The following is a 23,268-nucleotide window of genomic DNA, read 5'->3' as shown; positions in this document are numbered from 1 at the left end:
TGGACTACTTCATTTTGGTTGAACTATGAAGACAATTAGCCCAGGTTGTCAAGAAGTATCTATTGGAAGAAGATTGGGAGAGTCTTTTCCTTTGGAGTTGGGCCTTTTCTCTTGTAGAAACATTTTTTGTGTAGTAGGTATTGTGTATGACCTAAGAAGATTCAACTTTAAGTACTAAAAAGCTAGATAAGACTTTGATAATGAGGGATTCGCCAAACAACATTTGAAATTAGAAGATCAATTCTTACCCCTACCTCATCTCATGGATTTCTAGAAAGATACCAAAATGAAGTTGAGGTAAGAAAAAGGAACTGGAGTAGACTTCTACTTTCACAAATCATAACCCTAGGATTTGAAATGGATGTTGAAGGAATGAAGGTAGATGGTTTGTTTATAATGGATCCAAATTTTGAAGAAGTGAAAAATTAGCCCTTGCCTAAGGTGAACTGGACTGAGACCAAGAGGGATGGAATAAAAATGAGAACACTTTATGTGGAGAGAATGATTGATAAGTGGCTCAAAGAGAAGAAATAAGTAAAAATTTGAGACTTGCATCTTGAGATATTTGAAGGGATCTCTAAATCCCCATTGCAAGCCCTAAGTTTTGATGATGATATTTGAACTTGTGATGCATGTGACAGTAGATCCAAGGCCAAAAGATTTACTTCTCACAAATCATCCTCAACATCTACAACAGTTTATTCTATAGTACGAGCAACCAAATAAAGGATGAGAGCCAAAAAGGAAAAGGAAACAGATAGTGATAGATAGTGGATTTGCAATAAAAGAAAGAAGTAGAATAGGGGAAGGAAGAACAATGTATCAACCCGTGACCACCAATGGGCTCTAACCAATTGAAAGGTGACATTTTAGACCTGGATGGCTTAGCCCTGATACTCACTCCAACTCTTGAGAGTCTAATACTAGTAAAACCACAATAGATACCACTCCCCAATGGTCAGCGACTTTGATGATATGTAACATAATGCTAGTCCATATCCCAAGAAGGGATATAGTTTGTAAGTACATTGAGGAGACTTTGAAGCCTAAAAAGATGAAGCAACTACCTGGTTAGATATGACTCCAATACTAGTCAATGGATTGCTAAAGTTTCTATACCAAACACTAAAGAGGAGGTTCAAATCCTCACAACCAAGAACTATAGTGTGAAGAAAGTAGACTTGGGTATCACTAATAGGGAAGATGATAACCACCACGAGGTATCAATAAAGTGGTTGTTAAGCAAGTCATGCAAAGATAGCAAGGATAAGAAGGAATTGAAATACATTATAAAGGCTATGGGAGACTATTTTGACACATATAGAAGTTTAGTTTCGTATCCTATCATCCATGCTCCACAAATATTTGACCTTAGTGGAAGGTTTCTAAAATGGGTGGATGGAGTTCTCAAAGAAGGTAGTGAATTCATCTTGGATTCTAGAAGGGTATATGATGTCATTTCTTCTCTAATAGGTGAAATACCTACACAAGGCCAAGTGTGGAAAATGATTGCTTCCCTCACTAACTAGAAACTACTATGTTGGATCCAAAGGGGAAAAGCCTTAGTGGAAGGTTTCTAAAATGGGTGGATGGAGTTCTCAAAGAAGGTAGTGAATTCATCTTGGATTCTAGAAGCGTATATGATGTCATTTCTACTCTAATAGGTGAAATACCTATGCAAGGCCAAGTGTGGAAAATGAAGGATTAAAAGTGGATAATCGCCTCTCTATAAATCTATGAAGTTTAGAAGTATAGGAGTGCCAAGTTCCAAATAGAGAAACCCCTAAAACTCGAGGATGAATGTTTTTTTTACATGTTAAAAAGGAATATAAATTAGAGAAATTCTATATTTAGAGATTCCCTTGGTGATTTTGAGAAGGTAGGAACAGAATTGCAAGACCTAAGCCAAGCCCTCACCAATGATGTATGATGTATTAATGCCACCTACATATGGAATGATGGTAAATTAGAGCATGACATAGACATAATTTCAAAGGATTTTGAGAATGAAGTAGGTCAAGTAATGATAGGGAAAGATCCAAATCTCATTGATTTCACCGAAGTAGCCAAGGTGGAATCTATGTTGTACCTCGACATTGATCGGTTACCAAAACAGGTAGATAGGATGACCAAGCTTAAGTGGAAGAAAGAAGCCTAGAAATTGTAGATCCTACATGCCAAGAATCTTAATGTCCTAAAAATATAGGAATTTTCTAATTCCTATAAGAAGTGGAAGGAATTACATGACACCCCTTCAGAGAATAGTCCACCCCCGGGATAAGGACTAGTTCCTTCTTCTCAAATTTCTTTTAGTTTTCTTGTAAGTGTCCTTAGAGACATGGGAATACTTATCCCAAATTGTATGTGTTCTTAAACTATTTTAAAATCTATCTAGATGTTTGTTTGAACATCTAAAGTTATGGTTAATCGTGGTTTAGATGATACTATATATGTGTTAAGTAGGAACATATGAAGGTTCAAAAAACTTGGTTATTTTGTTATCATGTATTTTTCTAAAAATATAAATTTGAAAATCTCTTCCACTGAACAAAATTATTTTGGATCCATTGAAATAGTTTAAATATTTGAATTTAAAATTGTGGTTTATTTTTACTAACACTATTTAGGAAAGTTCCCTTCATATTCTTTCCTAAAGCACATCCTTTTCATTCTCCTTCATGGGATTGATTTAGTTTTGGCAATCTAGTCATCATTTTTTCTACTAAAGTTAGAGCATAAAAATGAAGATGTCCTAGTCTTTGGTGCCAGACTTCATTTGAGTCAGAAGGCTCATGGATTAGGGCTTCATTTGAATTTGTGCAAAGTTTGTAGAGACATCCTTGCCTTATGTCTATTGTTTGTACTTTCTTTATAGTGGAGTTCTTTGGCTTTGCCAGTACTTTTACATCAATAAAGGTATCTCAATACCCTTTGTCTTCAAGGGCATAAGTGGAAAGTAGGTTTCTTTTTATCTCTAGTACATAGAATACTCTAGTGAATTGAAGGGAGATGCCTAACTTCTAATTTATGGTGTAAGTTCCAATCCCCTTTCCTACATAATTTGAATCATCCCCAATAGTTACTTCTTCATCATATTCTTCTACCATAGTGTCAAGGTGTTTTTTGAACCCTATAATGTGCCTTGAAGATCCACTATCAATTACCCAAGTGTTAATTTGTTTGACACTTGGCTTGATAAGGTTGAGTACAAAACAAATTTCTCATAATCATGTTGTATATTAGCCTTTCCAACTTTCAGAAAAGATGCTTTTTGTTTTGTTCTATTATGGGACTTAATTACATAATGTCCATACTGATCACATCTGAAACATTGTATTTGAGATATATCTTTCCTCTACATGGAGGATCCATTTCCATCTGTATTCTTCTTTCTTTCAAAATTCTTCTTCATTCCTTTCTTATGGGAGTTAGTATTTAGTACATGATTATCCTCATTTATTGGATTTTGATTATTTCTTCTAATTATTAGTCTAGATTCTTCTTGTAAGCAATTTGTTTTCAACCTATCAAACTTAGGGAGATTTGAACGTACACTTATTCCTTGAATAGATGATTCCCATAATGTTGGTAGGCCACCTAGAGATGTTAACTCTTTGCTATCAGTTTGATTTCCAATTGTTCAAAATTGATCCCTTAATTCAGTGATCCTCATAAAATATGAAGTGATAAAGTCTCCCTTATTCGTTTTCACCTAGTGAAGTTGCCCTTTTAATGCAAGGATTTGCTAGTGTTTTTTATTTCAAATGTATTTTTAAGAGATTTAAACATTTGGTATTTAGTATCATGTTTTGATAGAATGGGTACCATATGATCCCTAATTGCTTCCACTATAAGTTTCATAATTTTTTTGTTGTTCTTGAATCATTAGGTTTTCACAAGATCATTCTCTAGTTCTAATTTGTTTTCCTTCACAAATAATTCTAATTCAATATCATCACAATTCTAAGTATGATACAAAGTTGGTTTCTCCTTCAAGACAACCCTAAAATCTTATTACACTCAACATTATGAATAATGAAATGGGATTGCACTTTCAAGAGAGAATAAATATATGTTTTGAGTAATCTGAATTCTGAAATCAAATCGGTTCTTCCTTAACTAGGCTCTGATACCATGTTAAAGATGATTAGATTTATTACAAGTCTGAATTCTCTGTATATTAATTTCTTGGCTCCTGAATACTATGCTTATTGTCTAATATTTTCTTTTTCCATGTTGCAATCATAATATGGATAATTTTATACTTATCAAATATAAGAATGATGCATAAACATTATTAAGAAATATAAGTTATTGAATACACAAATCTATATCTGATTTAGTGCTCGATCTCCAAGAGGCTTTCATTAAAGAAATATATGAACCAAGAGGAAAACAAGAATTCATTAGTGAAAGCATATTGGAGATCAAGCATTAAATTAGATTTATATTTGTGTATTCAATATTTCTTAATATTGTTTATGTGTCATTCTTGTGTCTGTCTATGGGCGTGCATGGAGGCATGTAAATGAGTGGACATGTCTCCACAAAGTAAAGGCATGTCTGCTCATTACCATGCCTTTTCCTAGGCACCGACTACAGTGCACCATATTTGCACCGGCAACCAGATGCCTTCCCTATACCCATACATACGCATGTAGCATAATGTACTGTATCAATCAAATTGTGCAACAGTTAATATGAGTTTTGTAGCAAAAATGTGTAAAGTGTAGTGCATATTGTTTTGATGATTTTGTTTTAATGAATAATTTTTTAGATATTATAATTGTATTTAAAACAACAATATGTAATAATTAAATACATTTTAAATGACTTTAAAAAAATTATATTTATATTTTCATAATTTCTAAGTTTAAATTGTAAATTGATAAATTTGATTTTTTTTAATTTCTAGATTAAATGATTTTTTAAATAAAATAAATATGTAATTTGATATTATGTAATGATATAGGTTGTCTTAGGGAGAAAAATGATTCAAATTTAAAATACTCTTTTGAAATTTATGTTTTAATAGTTTTAAATTTAAAAATTAATATTTTCTAAAGTACTTTACTAATAATGTATTTGTATATTTTTTATATTATTATATTTTAATATTATTATATTTTTTATATTATAAATATTTTTAATCAATTGTTTATATTAATTCTTAGATTGAATAATTTGAGAGAATATATATGAATAAATTAATTATTTTTAAGTTTTTTTTATTTTTACTTGAACTTTTCACTAGCAAAAATAAGATATAACTCTTCAAAAAAAAAATTCACAATTTACTTTAAGAATGAGAATATAAAAAATATTAACACTAATTAATTAATAAAACTATTATTAAAAAATATTAACTATATTTAGTAATTAGTAAGTTATCATGACAAATTACCACCACCATGATATAATCTCATAAGATATCATTTATAAATTTATTTATAATTACTAATTACGCCAAGAGGTGTTTTATACAATGGCAGCACAAATGCACGATAGGAGAATATGCCAAGATTTCTTGTCAATAAAAAAGAAAAGGGAGCAATTACAAACTTGTAAATTAAATATAAAATTATTAAATCATAAAATAGAAAAGCATTCTCGAAATAATAGGAAGCCAAATGGAGGCCGAAATAATAGACTTGAAAAATTAGGACTGGAAAAATAGGGACCCAAAAATATGCTCCCAAAAAATAGGACCTGAAAAAATTGAGCCAAAATAATTTTAATATGATTTTTTTTTTGTTAAATATAATTTTGCATGCACATTCATGCTTATTATTTGTGGGGAGTAGGAAAATTTGAAACAAATTCATGGAATGTGAAGAGACGTCCATTGGGGGATATGAGGAACCTCTCACAAGTTATAAAACAAAGGCTCCTCATGTCATTTTCATTTTATGTTTTTGCAGGAAGAAAGAGGTGGAGATTATTGGAGGATTGGATTGGAGTTTTGAATTAGAGTAATTTTTTTGCAACTAACATTTCTATTTTTTATTTAGATTCAAATGTAGATGTAAATTGAGATTCAAAATTAGTTATAATATTCTACTTTGATTTAAATTTCAATTTTAATTACTTTCATTTAGATTTAGAATTCTATTCAAAATTGTTTAGGCTTGCATTTAATAGTTTAGTCTTGCATGTTTGATTTAGATTTAGATTTGCATTCAAAATCTATTTGATTTATATATTCTATAATACTTTTTATTTGCATATTTTAAAAGTGCATGTTTCAAATTAGTTTTAGATTTGCATGTTTCATTTTAGTTTTAGATTTGCATATTTCAAAATAGTTTTGGTTTGCATGTTTTAGATTTGAATGTTTCATAATAGTTTTACATTTGCATGTTTCAAAGTATTTATATTTTCATATTTCAAATTATAATTTTATCATTAATGTGGATGACAATGCCACCATATCAATACAATTTGTATTTTATTAAAGTTAATGATTTATTTAAAGTAGATGAATCATATATTTAGTATATATTTATCATTATGAATTATAAAATAAACAAAAATTTCTCAAAATAATATTAAGCCAAATGGATGCCGAAATAATAGGGCCCAAAAAAAAGGGCCAAAAAATAAGACTTGAAATATAGGGCCAAAAAAAAGGAACCAAAAAAATAAGGCTTAAAAAATGAAACCCAAAAAAATAGGGCTCAAATAATTTCATTAATTTTTTAAATATAAAACTATTTCTTTTTGTTAAATATATTTTTGCATGCACATTCAATATGCTTATTTTTTGTGGGGAGTGGGGGAATTTGAAACAAATTCATAGAATGTCAAAAGACATCTATTGGGGAATATGAGGAGTCTCTCATAGGTTATAAAACAAATGCTCCTCATTTCATTTTCATTTTGTGTTTTTATAGGGAGGGAGAGGTGGAGATTATTGGAGCAAATTAGAGTTTTTGAAGAGGAGTAGATTAAAGTTTTGGAATAATTTTTGCATGTGAGATTTCTATTTTTATTTTAGTTTTGCATTTAGATTTAGATTTAGTTTCAAAATTAGTTATAATATTCTCCTTTGATTTAGATTTCAATTTCAATAAGTTTCATATAGTTTAGCCTTGTATGTTTGATTTAGATTTAGAATTCAAATTGATTCAAAATCTATTTGATATAGATATTTGATAATACATTTCATTTGCACATTTTTAATGTGCTTGTTTCAATTTAATTTTACATTTCCATGTTTCATATGAGTTTTAGATTTGCATATTTCAAAATATTTATATTTTTTTATGTTTCATAATTAAATTTTATCATTGATGTGGATGGCAAGGTTGCCTTATCAATAACATATGTATTTTATTAAAGTTAATGATTAATTTAAAATAAATGAATCATACATTTAGTTTATATTTTGTCATTATTTAATTAGATTATGTATGTGTTTTATTTAAATATTTTTCATAGGATATATAGATTTTTATTAATATTTATGTTTGTAATATTTGAAAAGTGGAAGGAAATGCCACCATATTTCAAACATTACAATCTAACTATTTCATTTGAAATAGTTTTGATTTTTATTTATGTTATTTTGAATATTATTCATTTGAAATAATTTATGTTAACTATTAATACTTTTTCATTCTGATTTTTTCTATATGTTGCTTTTTTTTATAAGTTTGTAGGTTACTATTTGAGTTATGAATGCCTTGAACAGAGAATCAAACATTATTTGATACTAGCCTGACTACTTCAATGACCTTAAATGATTTTTTTGAGACCGAGTTTGACAAATGCCTAAAAATAATTAAAGAGACATGCACAACTATAATTAAAGTTGTGGAGGACACAATATTTCCAATTGACTATGTTGAGGAAATGGAAGTAATGCATATGGAAGATGCATACAAATTCCTATGTGACACATCTATAAAAGTGGATGGGTTTCCCTCAATGATGAAAGAAGTCTTTCACAATCATTGTTCAAATAAAGGTCACAAAAGAATCTCAATCATTGAACAATGTGACATGTATTTACACCATTACAAAGATATATTGTTGTATATAGTTCATTCTTGTCTCCAGTTTCAAAATTTTACTTCTAATTAGTTGTATTGGTAGTTTTGTTTCCCTATTGTTCTATGTAACTTTCATGAAGAAGAGAACAAGAAAGAATAAATTTATTGTTGTACATAACATTTATTTAATGGATGTGGCTAATAATTATGTTAATTAAGAAAGAAAATCATAAGTCTAAATAGATGTCCTTAATGATAGGCATATTTATTGATTACAATTCTTACTCATTGCAATAATAATTGCATTAGCATTATTAAAAATTCAACAATATATAATGTTCTCACATCATCATGGAGAAACAATTTCCATAAAATTGATTCTTATATATTCTTTCACACTTTTTACATCATCTAAATTGTTGTGTTGGGACTTATAATTTCCCTTTCATGAATTAATTCTTTTTCACTATTCAAGTCATTTGTATAACATATATCCCAAATTTGACCATAGTTGTACTCGAAATACTCCAACACTACACCTAAATCTCATACTTCCCTTAACCATGTCCCTTATTTTAGTGTAACATTTAAGTTTTTAACCACTTATTAACCCTAACCATAACACCAAGTGTCATATAAATGAAATTGTAAACCTTGGATCCTAACTCTAACTCTTACTCTGTATATGACTATACTAATCATTTAGTAAATTATATACCTTAACCTAACCCTTTATGTATTAGTAACTAGAAATAATATTATAATTTTTATAAGTGGGAATATATATATATATATATAGAGAGAGAGAGAGAGAGAGATGTTTTCTATAGAGAGAGATATATTAGAAATAAGGAAAGCAATAGTCATATGATGGTGTATCGAGAGAGAGAGAGAGAGAGAGAGATTAGGGGTATATCTAGAGAGCATAGAGGGAGAGAGAGATTAGGAGTATCTAGAGAGCAGGGTGAGAGAGATAAGGGGGTGTCTCTAGAGATTAGAGAGAGGGATTAGGGGGCGTATTGAGAGAGAGAGAGAGAGAGAGAGAGAGAGAGAGAGAGAGAGAGAGAGAGAGAGAGAGATTAGAGGGTGTATTTAGACAGTGGAGGGAGATATTAATGGGTGGAGGGAGATATTAATGGGTGTAGAGAGAGGGAGGGATTACATTATTAAAAAGGTTAATAACTTGTATCACAATAGCACTAATCATGGGCACTATAATAGAACTAGCCCACAATAAAATTTAACTTGTCAGTTATCCTAACACTAAGGAAAAGTGTGATAATAGCACTAACATTAGCTATAATATGATTAGTAACCCAAAAATAACCTTAACCATAATAATAACACAAAACCTAATTCTAACTCTAACTCTAACTCTAACTCTAACCCTAATTCAAATTCTATTTCTAACTCTAACCCTAACTCTAACTCTAACTCTAACTCTAATTTTACCCCTAACCCTAACCTTAACCCTTTATAACCCTAACTCTAATCCAAATTCTAACCTTAACCCTAATTCTAGCTCTAACCCTAAGCCTTACTATAACTCTAATCCTAACTCTAATTCTTACTATAATGCTAATTCTAACCCTAAACCTAACCCTAATTTAAACCCATATTCTAACTCTAACTCTAATTATAATCCTAACCCTAACACTAACCCTAAGCCTAACCCTAAGTCTAACCCTAACCCTACACCTAATCCTAACCCTAACACTATATATAACGCTAATCCTAACCCTAACACTGTATGTAACTCTACCTCTAACCCTCCCTAATTCTAATCCTAACCCCAACCCTAATTCTAACCCTAACCATAAATCTAACCCTAACTCCAACCCTAACCGTAAATCTATCCCTAACCCTATCTCCAACTTTAACTTTAACTCTAACTTGATCCCTAACTCAAACTCTAATTCTAACCCTAACCCTAACCCTAGCCTCAATTCTAGCCCCAATTCTAACCCTAACTATAACCCTAACTATAACTCTAACACTAACACTACACTAACACTAACATTAACACTAATTGTAACCCTAACCCTAATAGTAAAACTAACTCTAATTGTAACCCTTGTGCTAATCCTAACCCTAACCCTAATTCTAACCCTAACTCTAACTCTAACTCTAATTCTAACTCTAACTTTAACTATAAATCAAACTCTAACTCTAAATCTAACCCTAACCCTAACCCTAACCCTAATTCTAACCCTAACTGTATTTATAACCCTAATTATAGTCTTAACCCTAATTCTTACCCTTACCCTAACCCTAACTCTAACTCAATATGTAACCCTAATTATATTTGTAACCCTAATTCTAACCCTAACTCTAATCCTAACTCTAACTCTAATTGTAACTCAAATTCTACCCCTAACCCTAACCTTAACCTATATAACCCTAACTCTATCCCTAATTCTAACCCTAACCCCAATTCTATCCCTAACCCTAACCTAATTCTAACCCTAACCATAACTCTAATCCTAACTCTAACCCTAACTCTAACTCTAGCTTTAATTCTCACCCTAACCCTAACCCTAACACTTATTCTAACCCTAACTCTAATGTTAATTCTAATCCTAACCCTAATTATAACCCTAACTTTGACTCTAACCCTAACTCTAACTTTATCTCTAATTCTAACCCCACCCCTAATTCTAACCCTAACTCTAACTCTAACTCTAACTCATTGTAACCCTAACCCTAATATTAATCCTAACCCTAACTCTAACTATAAACCTACCCCTAATCCTAACCCTAACACTATATATAATTCTAACTCTAATCCTAACCCTAATTCTAATCCTAATCCCAACCCTAAATCTAACCAGGTCATTTCAACCCTAACCCTAAATCTAACCCTAACCCCAACTCTATCTCTAACTTTAGCTCTAACTCTAACTTGAACCCTAACTCTAACTCTAATTCTAACCCTAACCCTAACCCTAATCCTATCCCCAATTCTAACCCTAACTCTAACTCTAATTCTTACTCTTATACTAACACTAACACTACCTCTAATTTTAACTCTAATTGTAGCCCTAACCCTAATGCTAACCCTAACCCTAACCCTAACACTAACTCTAACCCTAACTCTAACCCTAATTCTAATCGTAACCTTAATTCTAACCATAAATATAACCCTAACCCTTATTCTAACTCTAATTATAGATATAACTTTAACTCTAAATCTAACTCTAACTTTAACTCTAACCCTAACTCTTATTCTAACCCTAACCCTAACACTAACTGTATTTGTATCCCTAATTATCCTAACTCTTAACTCTAATTCTAAACCTAACCCTAACCCTAAACCTAACTTTAACCCTAAACATAACTCTAACCCTGACCCTAAGTCTACCTCTAATAGTAGACCTAACCCTAACAATAACCCTAAATCTAACCATAACTAATGCAAACCCTATCCCTCACCCTAATTTTAATCATAATGCTAACCCTAACTCTAACTCTAACCCTAACCCTAACATTAACACTAACCTTAACCATAAACATTAATCTACTCCTAACTCTAACCCTATATCTAACTCTACCATAATTGGACTCTAACCATAATCCTAACCCTAACTTTAATCTTGGCTCAAAACCTAACCCTAATCGTAACTCTAACCTTAACCCTAACTCAAACCCTAACCCTAGCCCTAGCCCTACTAACCCTAACCCTAACCCTAACCTTAACCATGAGCGTAACTCTAACCCTAACCTTAACCATAAACATAACTCTATCCCTAACTCTAACCCTAAATCTAACTCTACCATAATTGGACTCTAATCCTAACCCTAACTTTAATCCTGACTCAAACCCTAACTCTAATCTTAACCCTAACTCAAACCTAACCCTAACCCTAACTCTAACCCTAACCCTAGCCCTACAATAACCCTAACCCTAACTATAACCATAACTCTAACCCTAACCTCAACCATGAGTATAACTCTAATTCTAACCTTAACCATAAACATAACTCTACCGCTAACTCTAACCCTAAATCTAACTCTACCATAATTGGACTCTAACCCTAACCCTAACCCTAACTTAATTCTTGACTCAAACCCTAACCCTAACTCTAACCTTAACCCTGACTCAAACCCTAACCCTAGCCTTACTATAACCCTAACAATAACTCTAACCCTAACCTAACCCTAACCATAACTCTAACCCTAATCTTAACCCTGACCCAAACCCCAACCCTAACCCTAGCCCTACAATAACCCTAACCCTAACTATAACCATAACTCTAACCCTAACCTTAACCATGAGTATAACTCTAATACAACCTTAACCACAAACCTAATTCTAACCCTAAATCTAACTCTACCATAATTGGACTCTAACCCTAACCTTAACCCTAACCCTAACTTTAATCCTGACTCAAACCCTAACTCTAACTCTAACCTTAACCCTGACTCAAACCTTAACCCTAGCCTTACTATAACCTTAACCATAACCCGAACCATAACTCTAACCCTAACCTTAACCATGACCATTCTAATCTGAACCTTAACCATAACTCTAACAATAACCATAACCATAACTCTAATCCTAACCTTAACCATAACTCAAACCCCAACCCTAACTCCAACCCTAACCCTAATGCTAACCCTTACCCTAATTCTATCCCTAAGGTTAACATTAACTATAATGATAACTTTGTCCCTAACTATATATCTATGTTTGACTATAACATTTTACATTACAATATCCCAAAAATAATTTTTTTTTTAATCTAAATTAAACTCCATATATTAAATTTAAAAAAATGTTTTGAAGCATAATTTTATAGTAACTTTATACAACTCTAATTAAAAATTAATTAACAATTTTATAATAACCTTATCAAAATATAAATTAATGTAAATGTTTTTCCTATTGCTCCACGATTGCCACTAGCTTATATATACCTATAGGCACCTTAAGAATGACTACTCCCAACATAATATATATAGGTATATATAAGCTAGTTACAAGCCCTATTCTAACATGATGATTTTCATTTTTACTAAAGTAATGGATTGTGAAAAAGAAGTTTTTTAAAATACTAGTTTGTAAAAAGAATAATTTTTAAAAAATTATTATTTCAATTATTAATATGAGAAATAAAAATATATTATTGTATAAAAGTACTTATGTAAAAAACATATTACATATTTATTTTATTTTAAAAAAATCATTTAATTCAGAAATTAAAAAAACCAAATTTATCAATTTACAATTTAAACTTAGAAATTATAAAAATTTAAATTTGAATTTTTAAAAAATCATTTAAAATAATTAATTCCTTTAAATATGTTAAATTATTATACAATTTGTATTGTTGTGTTAAATACAATTATAACATCTAATTTTCCCTAAGAACTTAGTAATTTTTATTTTTTTTAAATCATTAAAACAATGTATGCTACACTCTACACATTTTTGCTACAAAACTTTTGATTGATACGTTAGTGATTTGATTGATATGGTACATTATGTTGCATGCGTATGTATGGGTATAGGGAAGGCATCCGGCCGCCGGTGCAAATATGTTGCATCGTAGCCAGTGCCCTTTTCCGGAGTGTCATTTCATTACCAAATATCACTAGACAGGGTTTACACATTAATTTACATTTGTGTGTAGATAACACAATCAATGATCTTCGAAGGTAATAATATCAGACATCATATGATTGTGATCTCTGCAGTATCGATCATGACATTATTGATATGCAATGGCTAAAGGGTAAACTATTTTGTTTACCCTTGCCACTATGTCTAGCCTGTACCCTTCCTTGCTGTCAGTGCAAATGTACCCTGCCATGTACTTTGACAGAGCGTCTATCCCCCTACACGTCATGTTGCCATGTACACTCCCGCGATTGTCGAAATGCCTTTCAACAATACGCTTTTATTTTTCAACTCCTTACAACTTGATCTCATAAATGAGTTTTAGCTGTTGCCAACTTGGCAATTTATTTCAACCAAGATCGCACCAATGGCTGCAAGACAAGATTTTCACACCATGAAATAAATGACACACCCACTAAAGCCCTGTATTAAAAAAATAAGCAAGAAGCTTCTACATTTCCACAACAAAATAAGTGAGAAGCTTTATTTAATCACAAAAACATTAATAAGTTTGTTCTTCCTTTCCTTACTTTTTTATATGTGGACAAGGAACATATTGTTTTGGTTGTTAAATCTATAACCCTTGCTTGGATCTGTTGTAATCAGTGGCCATGACTAGCAAACCATCTACCTCCCCACTCTTCACTAGGCAAAAGGTATGCAAGTTCTACTCTATGCTCAGTTTTGCTTTGATTTTCTACTCTATTTAGGTTTTTTAAAGAAAAATGAATGTCGATAGATAAATTGTTATAGAAATCCTTAGTAATAAATTGCCTTCTGTTCTCGTTGCCTATTGTTGGAGGATTGTGCTATCAATATATGCAATTTTCTAATTATAATCATAATAGACGATAAACTTCACAACCTTCTAAATGTCCTGTTTTAGATTTTAAACAATCAACCTTCCAAATGTCCTGATTTAGATTTTAAACAATCTGGAGATTATGATGATAAAGGTAAAGAAGGTTCATTTCATTTAAATAGTATGAAGTGAGAATAGCTAAAGTTAATACATTTTGTTTGTCATGGAAATCAAGGAGTTGGTGTAGACAAACATGACAAAAAGTAGGTTAGCTCATTTCTAAATCTATAATATTTTAAAGAACAAATTAACTTTTTTGAATTAATATGTTATTTTAATTTGTGTCATTTAGATTCAAAAAATTGTTTAAATTGTTCATGTGGGTACATTTGCACCGACGGTAAGGCAGGGTACAGGTTACGCATAGCGGCAAGGGTAAACAAAATAGTTTACCCTTTAGCCATTGCCTTATTGATATTATTTGTGAAACAAGAAATAATAATGATCTGCAATATTAAATATAGATCGCCTTATACTTGTATTTTAATCAGGTAGATGGATGATAATCAATATTCAAATATTAGATCAAAATTATGATATTATTTCAAACAATTATATATATATAAGTATTGATTAAACCAAAATTATCATATTCAAAAATTCATGACCACAACACATGAAAGAATTTCATATAATAGATTATCGGCTAAATAAATTGGTCTCTTTCTTCTTTTACAATGTTTTGCCGAATGGATTTGGATGCTGTAGGCTTAAATCTCTAATTTCCACACTACTCAAGAAGGGCAATTGCCATGGTGGCCAGGGTTAAAAAAATTGCTCTTTCATAGCTCCAATTTTGGTATGGGCAGGGAGTATGCTCGCAAAAATTATGGGATTTTGATTTACCCGGTCATCTAATGCCATTCAAACAACTCCATTTTGTGCATATCCTCGGATCATCGGAGTCCACATGAACACGTTCTTTAAGGCATTTTGTCAAACAAGTCTCATACCTTCTCTCTGCTTCCACATTTTGCACATATACAGGTTTGCAGTATTTGAAGATTTGCAGTGCACTTGCCCAGTTGCATGCCAGCCAGGAATCCCAAATAGAATATTAGACCACTGGTAAATCAGCAAATGCCATTTTGTACAGAGATCATAGACATTAGTGGTTCAAAAATATCAAAATTGGCTTAAAACAGTGTCGTTCCGACCGCTGGTGTGTTTACTCCCATTTGCCCATTTGTAATGGAGATGAGAACATGGTAGGGCGAAATGGGCAGCAAGGGCAGACCCTTTCATCTTGATCTGGAACATTAGAAGACAACTCTGGCTCCCTCGATCTGATTAAGATGCTGAAAGAACTGGTGATGCTGCTGTAGCTAAGCAACTGGATCCACTCAGCAAGCTACTAGAGAAACTGAACATACCCACCATCAACATTCTAAAATTGCTTTAATTCGACCAAAAAATTAACTATTTTGGGTTTTTCCCATTTGAAAAGGTGAACAAATTAAGGACCATGATATCTTTATGGGCCAATGTGGAGTATGTATTCATGTATTACACAAATACTGTGCCTCCACTTCAGTTACTTGGTAAAACGGGTTCAAAGATGCTACCAAAAGGCTCAATCAAGCAGATTGGAACTATTTGATTGCACATGTTCATTCTTGAGTGCTTTCGCCTGTTGCAGAATTGTGATGTCCCCAGAGTGGGCCCCTAACGGAAGGTGACGTAGGTCTGTCCGTGCGGTTTGTCGCTACCACGTGTCCGGGGTCCTCGCTAGCAAGGCTATCCTGGGGTTGCCCCCTTAACGCGGGGAGGTGCAGATCGTAGTTAGTAACCGTTGCACCAAAAGCCCGGACTGTTAGTAAACGGCACATCGTAGTTAGTAATCGTTGCACCAAAAGCCCGGACTGTTAGTAAACGGCACCTCCCCGCGTTAAGGGGGCAACCCCAGGATAGCCTTGCTAGCGAGGACCCTGGACACGTGGTAGCGACAAACCGCATGGACAGACCTATGTCACCTTCCGTTAGGGGCCCACTCTGGGGACATCACAAGAATAGTATTGATATTTTTATTTGGGCGAAGCTTAGCTGCCAACATTCTTTTCTCAAATCCATCAGCAGGAACGTGTGCATTCAAGTAAGCTTGCAAAAGGCACTCATATGATTGCATCCGTCGATAGCCAGTTTTAATCAAACAATCAAAGATCTTTTCCGCATTTGCAATATCTCCTTTTTCTGCATATTTATCTAATATTGCAATGAATGTCTTATAATATGGCTTTACTTGTTTCTGCTTACAAACTTTTAACAGGAAAGCATCTGCCTCTTCTACAGCACCTGATTTGAGATAGATTTTAACTGTTGCCTCACAAATATTTGGTTCAAACATGAACCAGTTGTTATCAAACATACGGCTTACAAATTCCTTTGCTTTGAGAAACAAATTATGGCCTGCATATACATCAAGAAGTGCATAATAAGCAATTGGTGATGCCACTCTCATCCCAGAATTTAGCATTTTCTCAAACGTACTTTCTGCCTTCTCAGTTTCGCCCAGCTTTGCCCAAGCACGGATCCCAGCAGTATAGTAAGAACTTGAAATCTGAGGAAGAGAATTAATTGCATTCCAAACTCTTTCTACCTCACTTGGTTTACCAATATCTGCATATAAAAGAAGAAGAACTTTCAGATGATAACCCCAACCTTTGACAGTATTATCTTCCAGATTTCTTATGAAGGCTTCTGCCTTTTCCAAATACCCAGCACGGATATAACTTCTTGCAACTGCAGCCAGACTTGCAGAGTGGTATGTCTGTATACCTTCTGCTTTCATAGTCTCAAGAATTTGTTCCATGACAACAATATCACCCACAAAACCCTTATCATGTAGCAGAAGATTATATGTAAATAAATTAGGTTTTACACTTTCATTTTCCATCATTTTTAATAAATTAGAGATTTTGCTCTTGTCAGTTCGAAGATAAACCCGCAGCATAGCATTATAGTCAAATGTGCAATGGGTAAACCCTGCATTCTTCATTTTGTTGAAAATCTCCTCAGCTTTTTTGGCATATTTCGTACATGAAAAGTTCAGCAAACGGGCTTGGTAAACTTTATATCCTCTCATTTCAGATGGTATGGTCTCATAATACTTCTCAGCTTTAGAAATGCCATTTAGCCTGAAAATCAAATCCATACGAACTGCATGATCACTGTCATTGAACACAGAATACTCTTTTGCCCACGACCAATTTGAAACCTGAATATAATCAAAAAGTGTGTGGAGGGATTAGTTAGCATTACAGCATTCTAAAAAACAGTAATTTGTCCTTGCTTATACAATTACATACAAGGCATATACATTTCCTGCAAATTGTGAGATTGTAATATCTTTACTTACCCACTATTTAATCCCACGCAACGGAAGAAAATGAAAAAGTATGTAACAATATAAAATAGTTAAACTCAATGATTTTGAGTTATTGGATAGCTATGGCAATGTGAATAGGTTTCTTTAATTACCAAAACACAATGGACTGACAAGGCATGCTAGTAAGCTCTACAAACATAGCTGCAAGAATATCAGATTTTTCCAACACATAGTAGCATCTGTGACCACGGCCTATATCACAATAAAAGAGGACATGAAACCAAGATTTCGATATCATTGTAGATCAAGTGGTGCTACTGCCCTGAGAACAAAATATTTAATATTTAATATTTAATATTTCTGGGTATATTCTGTTTGTACCCTTTGATATGTGACAGAAAGATTGGCAACCTCAATAGCACAATGACTGAAGACTACAAACGGAATTTAAAGGCATAAACACAAACATCCCAGACTACTATGAACTCACGCCAGTAAAACAGAAATATCCTCAGAGTAAAAAGCACTGCATACCATGAAAGTAGAAGGTTACCTTATGTGTCCAGTAACATTCCTCAACAACGAAACCTGCATATCCTAATCATCAAAGCATTCCACTCGTGATAGGTGTGCATTGCTATAAAACAGCTAAACGTTGGAATTATTTTGTGGAGTTCAGTCAATAGCCACACTCATAGGAGAAAATATCCACTAAGTTTAGGCCATCATTTAGCTTATATGTCACATTCAAAGGCTTACAGAGTTTCCATGCATGGCCGTGTAGACTATGTTTAATTGGAAAATCCAAAAACTAACATTCTGGTCTGAGATGAGTGAGAAATATTTTAGGATCAGGAGCCCCAGCCTGTCACAGAAGTGTGAGACAGAAGCATGACAGTGCCGGCTTGAGATAATTCAGGAAAATTTTGTGTCAAATGACAGACCAAGAGTTCCAATCCTTCTCAAAACTCAATTTATAGTTTGGGCTCTGATTCCAGAAACCTTGTAGCAGAAGAAGACAGAATGCTTTAAAAATATGACTAATCTACAGGGTTATAGCTCTGAAACTTTGGGTTAAAGATTAGAGTTGAATGAAACGCTTTAAACCAATAAATAACCATTTTAAAGTTGTTCACAAACCTAAAACCAAGAAAGCGCATATGGCCAGTCTACACGGTTAAAACTAATGAATTTTGCCTTACTTTCTCAACAAAAGTTTACAGATAAACAATAACTCTAACACCAGGAAAGAACATTCCACCATTTGACAGGGTTAAAAATTCTGAACTTGGATCAGTTTTTTTTCCAAAAGAAGAGTGAATGTTTAACAAAACCCCTAAAACAGGAAAGCACATAATACATTTTGCAGGATTCAGACTCCTAAAATTTGACCATTTTATTTTTTACAATGTACGATAAGGCAGAACAAAACCCCCAAAACCAGGAAAGCATATAGGAATATTTTAAAACGCTAAAGCTCCTAAAATTAGACATTCTTTCATTCTTTTAAAGAAAAAATAATGTTGAATGAAACACTCAAGACCAGGAAAGCCAAGAATGATACTAGACATCGACCTGGAGGGCTCGTCCGTACATTTTGCGCCTTTTAAGCTGCCAGATGATGTTCTTAGCTTCTTCTTTGTCAAAGTCATTCCCATCTTCAACCCATTTATCAATTACAGCAGGCACGCCTTTGTAACTACACTTAAAAATACATTCAAGCAACCTTTTAGACGGTTCGTCTCCTTCACCTCTACCTTCTGATAAATGAGAATCAACCTGATCTTCTCCTTCTGAGACCTCGCCTTCTGGATCCAAAGCTAAAACCTCTGTACTGTCGATGTCTGCCAACGAAGATTCTTCAGGGGGCACATCTAGCACAGAAAAACTTTCACTTTCATCTTTATTCTCCTTTATCTTCAGCACTCTGCCCGTAACCTGTGATGCGAACCCGCGAGCAATCCCCGTATAAACGGTAAAGGATATGTTCCGGTCAATAATGCAACCGTGTACCTGGTTAGAATCCTCGCCTAAGGGTTGGTTGCACTTATAGCTGCTCAGCAAAGTTGCAGCAGATCTCAATGCATTGAAATGCTCACAACAATTCCTGCAATTAACGAGTAAATGTATCAAAAAAAGGGGAAAGGAAAATAAAGAGTCTGATTTTCCGGGTTTGTATTCACATTTTCACTGTATGCAAGAAACATCTGCACATACTTACTTGACCTGATTTGTTGATCTTCGTAACGCCCACATGATCATCAGAATGGAACAGAACACATACGGATTGCTCTTAAACCATGCACCCTGCACCGAATCCTTAAAGCCTCAAACCCTTCATTAATGCCTCGTCTCTGTATGTGTAAGATCTTCGGACTCATTTTTTCAACCACTCTTTGTAGTTGATTTTTAAACTAGCATACTTCAAATGTTAATTAAATTATGTAAGATAAGGGGATCGATATCTAATTTGAAGATATGATTTTGTTTTTGAATTATATAGTTAACCAAGGGGGCAGGCCCTTACAACAGTCAAACTGGTCAACATGGAGCAAGATAACCACCAAACAAAATTGCCTTCTAATACTTACAATCACAAAAACATTAACCAGATAGATGAAAATACGAGTCTTAGCAGGTATTAAGCTACTATTGCTTGTACAATAACAACATAAATTAGAAAAGTTTTTAAACAATGGGACAACCGCCTTAAAATTATCAAAGTTCATAAACTAGCAAATAATAAACATAAGGAAAAAAGAAGAAACAACCATAATTGGGCTTCTTGTCATCCTTCCCCTTGAGGAGGATTTTAGCCCAGTCCTCAGCGAGGAAGTCGAATAACATTCTAGAATCCTCATTAATTTGATCACCTTTCTAGTTGTCCTTCAGCAGGTGCAAGGTGGTAGTTGCAACGTGAGTGACCTTAATAGTGAACTTGTTCAAAAGTCTCACTAATTCCTCCAAGGCATAGACTCTCTCCCTCAGCTCTTTATCAAACAGTTTCTAGGCCTCTGTGGGGGTCTCTTACATACCATGTTGGTTACTATCCACCTGATCCTCATCAATTTCCTACAAAATCTGTAGGTTAGGAAAATCATTGTTTATGGTTGTAACCTTAATCAGTGAGGACACTGTCATGGGGGAGGGCTCTCTTTCCACCATGTAAGGGAATTGATCCCGCATGAGGTCCACGCACCCCAGTGCAATGGAATTTGACACATGAGTCTTCTCTTTCCCACCTCTAGTCACACCTCCTGAACCAAACATTAAGGAGTTTGAGACCTCCACCTCCTCCCCCTTCATATTCCCCCAGCAAAGTTTGAGGTCTTCTGTTTAACTCTTTGCTTAGGGTGGCTCATCTCTTCTGAATTAGAATCATCCTCCTACGAGGCCCCAGACCTCAACTTCCTTTTTGCATTGGACTTAGCAATTCTCCTGGACCTCCTCCTACCATTTCTCCCCTCATCCTCGAAGTCCTCCAACTCTTTCTCCTTACTTTTCTTCTTCCTCTCCATAGGGGACCCACTATGGGAAGGCTAGGGGGTGGGAGCTCTGGGTCTAGTAATTATGAGCAGGATTTGGTGGGGACAGGGGCTAGGGAGAGTAGGGATATCCACCTCGACAATTCTGAGGGGTAGCAGAGCAAGGTGAAATTGATAAAGGTGAAACATCAACCCTTGATAGAGAATGGTATAGTTCACCCCCTTCCTCATTTTCTCCTTAACATCGGCAACCGTATCAATCAAATCATGTAACAAAAAAAATGGGATAGAAATGTGATCACGGTGACGGAAATGGTTCAGAAGAGGAAAATGACAATAATAGCAGACACCATACCTTCCTTCAAGCATTAAATACTTCATCCACACCAAGTAGACTTCATTCCAATGCTTCGGGAGCTTTTCCCTCATAAACCCTCTCCTATGATGAATGGGTTCTTCACCTTCTAGAAAAAAAACGATTTAGGCTTGCCTCATCAGCAACCCTAATCATCTTTTGCCGCTTCCTCCCCTTCATAGCAAAGCTTGTAATCACAGAGATAACTTCCTCATAAATATGGAACGAAATACCATTCATATTAACCTTTCTATCCTCCCATGAGTTAATGAATTGCAGAGAACAACTTTCATCATAACCATTCAGTGCCTTCATAAAAGGGATAAACCCTCCCTCTTTGAGCATATACCAAACCAACGATTTATGAGAGTTGTCCTCCACCATCAAAGGTTCAATGCACAAAAGATCACCACCCATATTAGCAACTTCCACTAGAATTTTCTTTGTTTTCAAAAACTAGAGGCAATTTCTAACGATGTAGTCACACTTAGGCGAAAAAAATGGTGGCTTTAAGTATTCATAAAGGCCTTTATTGTTATGAATAGTCACGTCACATATATGTTGACTTGTCACTGTCTCATGTCGTCGCCCTAATTCCAATTTTTTCCATCATTCCCAATACACCCAAACCTTTTAAAATTTGAACTTTTACTTAGCACTAAGTACAAGAACATGCATAAGAAAATCATTAGAAATACACTTGTATCATTCTTTAATATCCTCTCCCTTTCGAAAGATGCGAGATAATTATCACACTACCCTTTTGTTCATGCCTTGCCATTTGTCCTCTACGACGCCTCCCCTTCTACCCATTCAGTAGTGTGTTGCCATCATTAATTGAATTTAAAGCCTCCCAACTAAACTTAGTCATGATTTAATGTCTTTGTTCACTAAGAGTCTTACCAAGTTTGGTAAGACTCCCAAATCTTTCTAGCACCATAGACCTTGTACTTTCAGTCCTATCGTCGATTTCCCTCTTGAAAAATATGGTGCAACTCGAGTCTCTTTAGGATGTTCAATAAATGCTTGATATCTTCCACAACCCTTTTGATTTCCCAACCTTCGTTTGTGATGCCTTTCACAGTGTCAATTATTATTTTTGAGTCACCTTCAATCTCTGCATTCTCCCATCCAACATTGATTACCAATTTTAAGCCCCATATCAAAGCCATTGTTTTCGCCACATTATCCGAGGCTTTCCCCAGGTGTCCTACATAAGCCAAAAGTATTCTGCCCTCCCTATCTTTGACTATACCACCTCTTGCAGATCCCTCCTTCCTTGTCGCTCCATCAAAATTAAGTATAACCCATCTCTCCTTAAGTACTGGTCTCCATCTTGTCCTTTTCCTAGCAAGTTGCTTGGAATTATCAATCTCGAAGAATCCGTCATCTAAATTTTAGTTTTTGGCAATCCTTTGTTCCTTTTGATTGGGGGGGATCATTGGTTTTTTCCACTTGCAACTTTTCATATTTTCCACCAAAAGCTTGCAAATAATATCAGTAACAATCTCCTCACCTCTCTTCATTTATGAACGCCCTATTGTTTCTTTCCTTCCAAATGCCCTAGCAAACATGGGGGGGATAACTTTTCACATTTGGATAAGGAAGGGGTGAGTGAACTAGCATT

General features: G+C 33.9%; 1 protein-coding gene across 1 annotated transcript; it reads right to left on the bottom strand.

Moving 5' to 3' along the window:
- Positions 1–16,445: 16,445 nt before the first annotated feature.
- LOC149548429 (pentatricopeptide repeat-containing protein At1g15480, mitochondrial-like) lies at positions 16,446–20,253 on the bottom strand. The gene is made up of 3 exons (XM_089794258.1): positions 20,023–20,253; positions 19,377–19,908; positions 16,446–17,690 (listed from the first exon to the last, which is right to left on the bottom strand). Exons 1-3 carry the CDS (start codon positions 20,061–20,063, stop codon positions 16,446–16,448), a joined length of 1,818 nt encoding a protein of 605 aa, XP_089650384.1. The 5' UTR covers positions 20,064–20,253.
- Positions 20,254–23,268: the final 3,015 nt, after the last annotated feature.

This window comes from Cupressus sempervirens, chromosome 7 (genome assembly GCF_028749045.1).
Source record: "Cupressus sempervirens isolate cs-2001-9-10 chromosome 7, ASM2874904v1, whole genome shotgun sequence".
Lineage (NCBI taxonomy): Eukaryota > Viridiplantae > Streptophyta > Pinopsida > Cupressales > Cupressaceae > Cupressus > Cupressus sempervirens.
The sequence above is the reverse complement of the archived record's forward strand: the minus strand, read 5'-3'. Positions and strand labels throughout refer to the sequence as shown.

Bases quoted from the DNA above. Each gene is read 5' to 3' on its own strand.
- LOC149548429 (XM_089794258.1), bottom strand. From the start codon at position 20,063: ATGATCATGTGGGCGTTACGAAGATCAACAAATCAGGTCAA. The intron at 19,909-20,022 runs GTAAGTATGTGC...CGTTAATTGCAG, and splicing joins AGATCAACAAATCAGGTCAA to GAATTGTTGTGAGCATTTCA. The intron at 17,691-19,376 runs GTCGATGTCTAG...GATTATATTCAG, and splicing joins TGTACGGACGAGCCCTCCAG to GTTTCAAATTGGTCGTGGGC.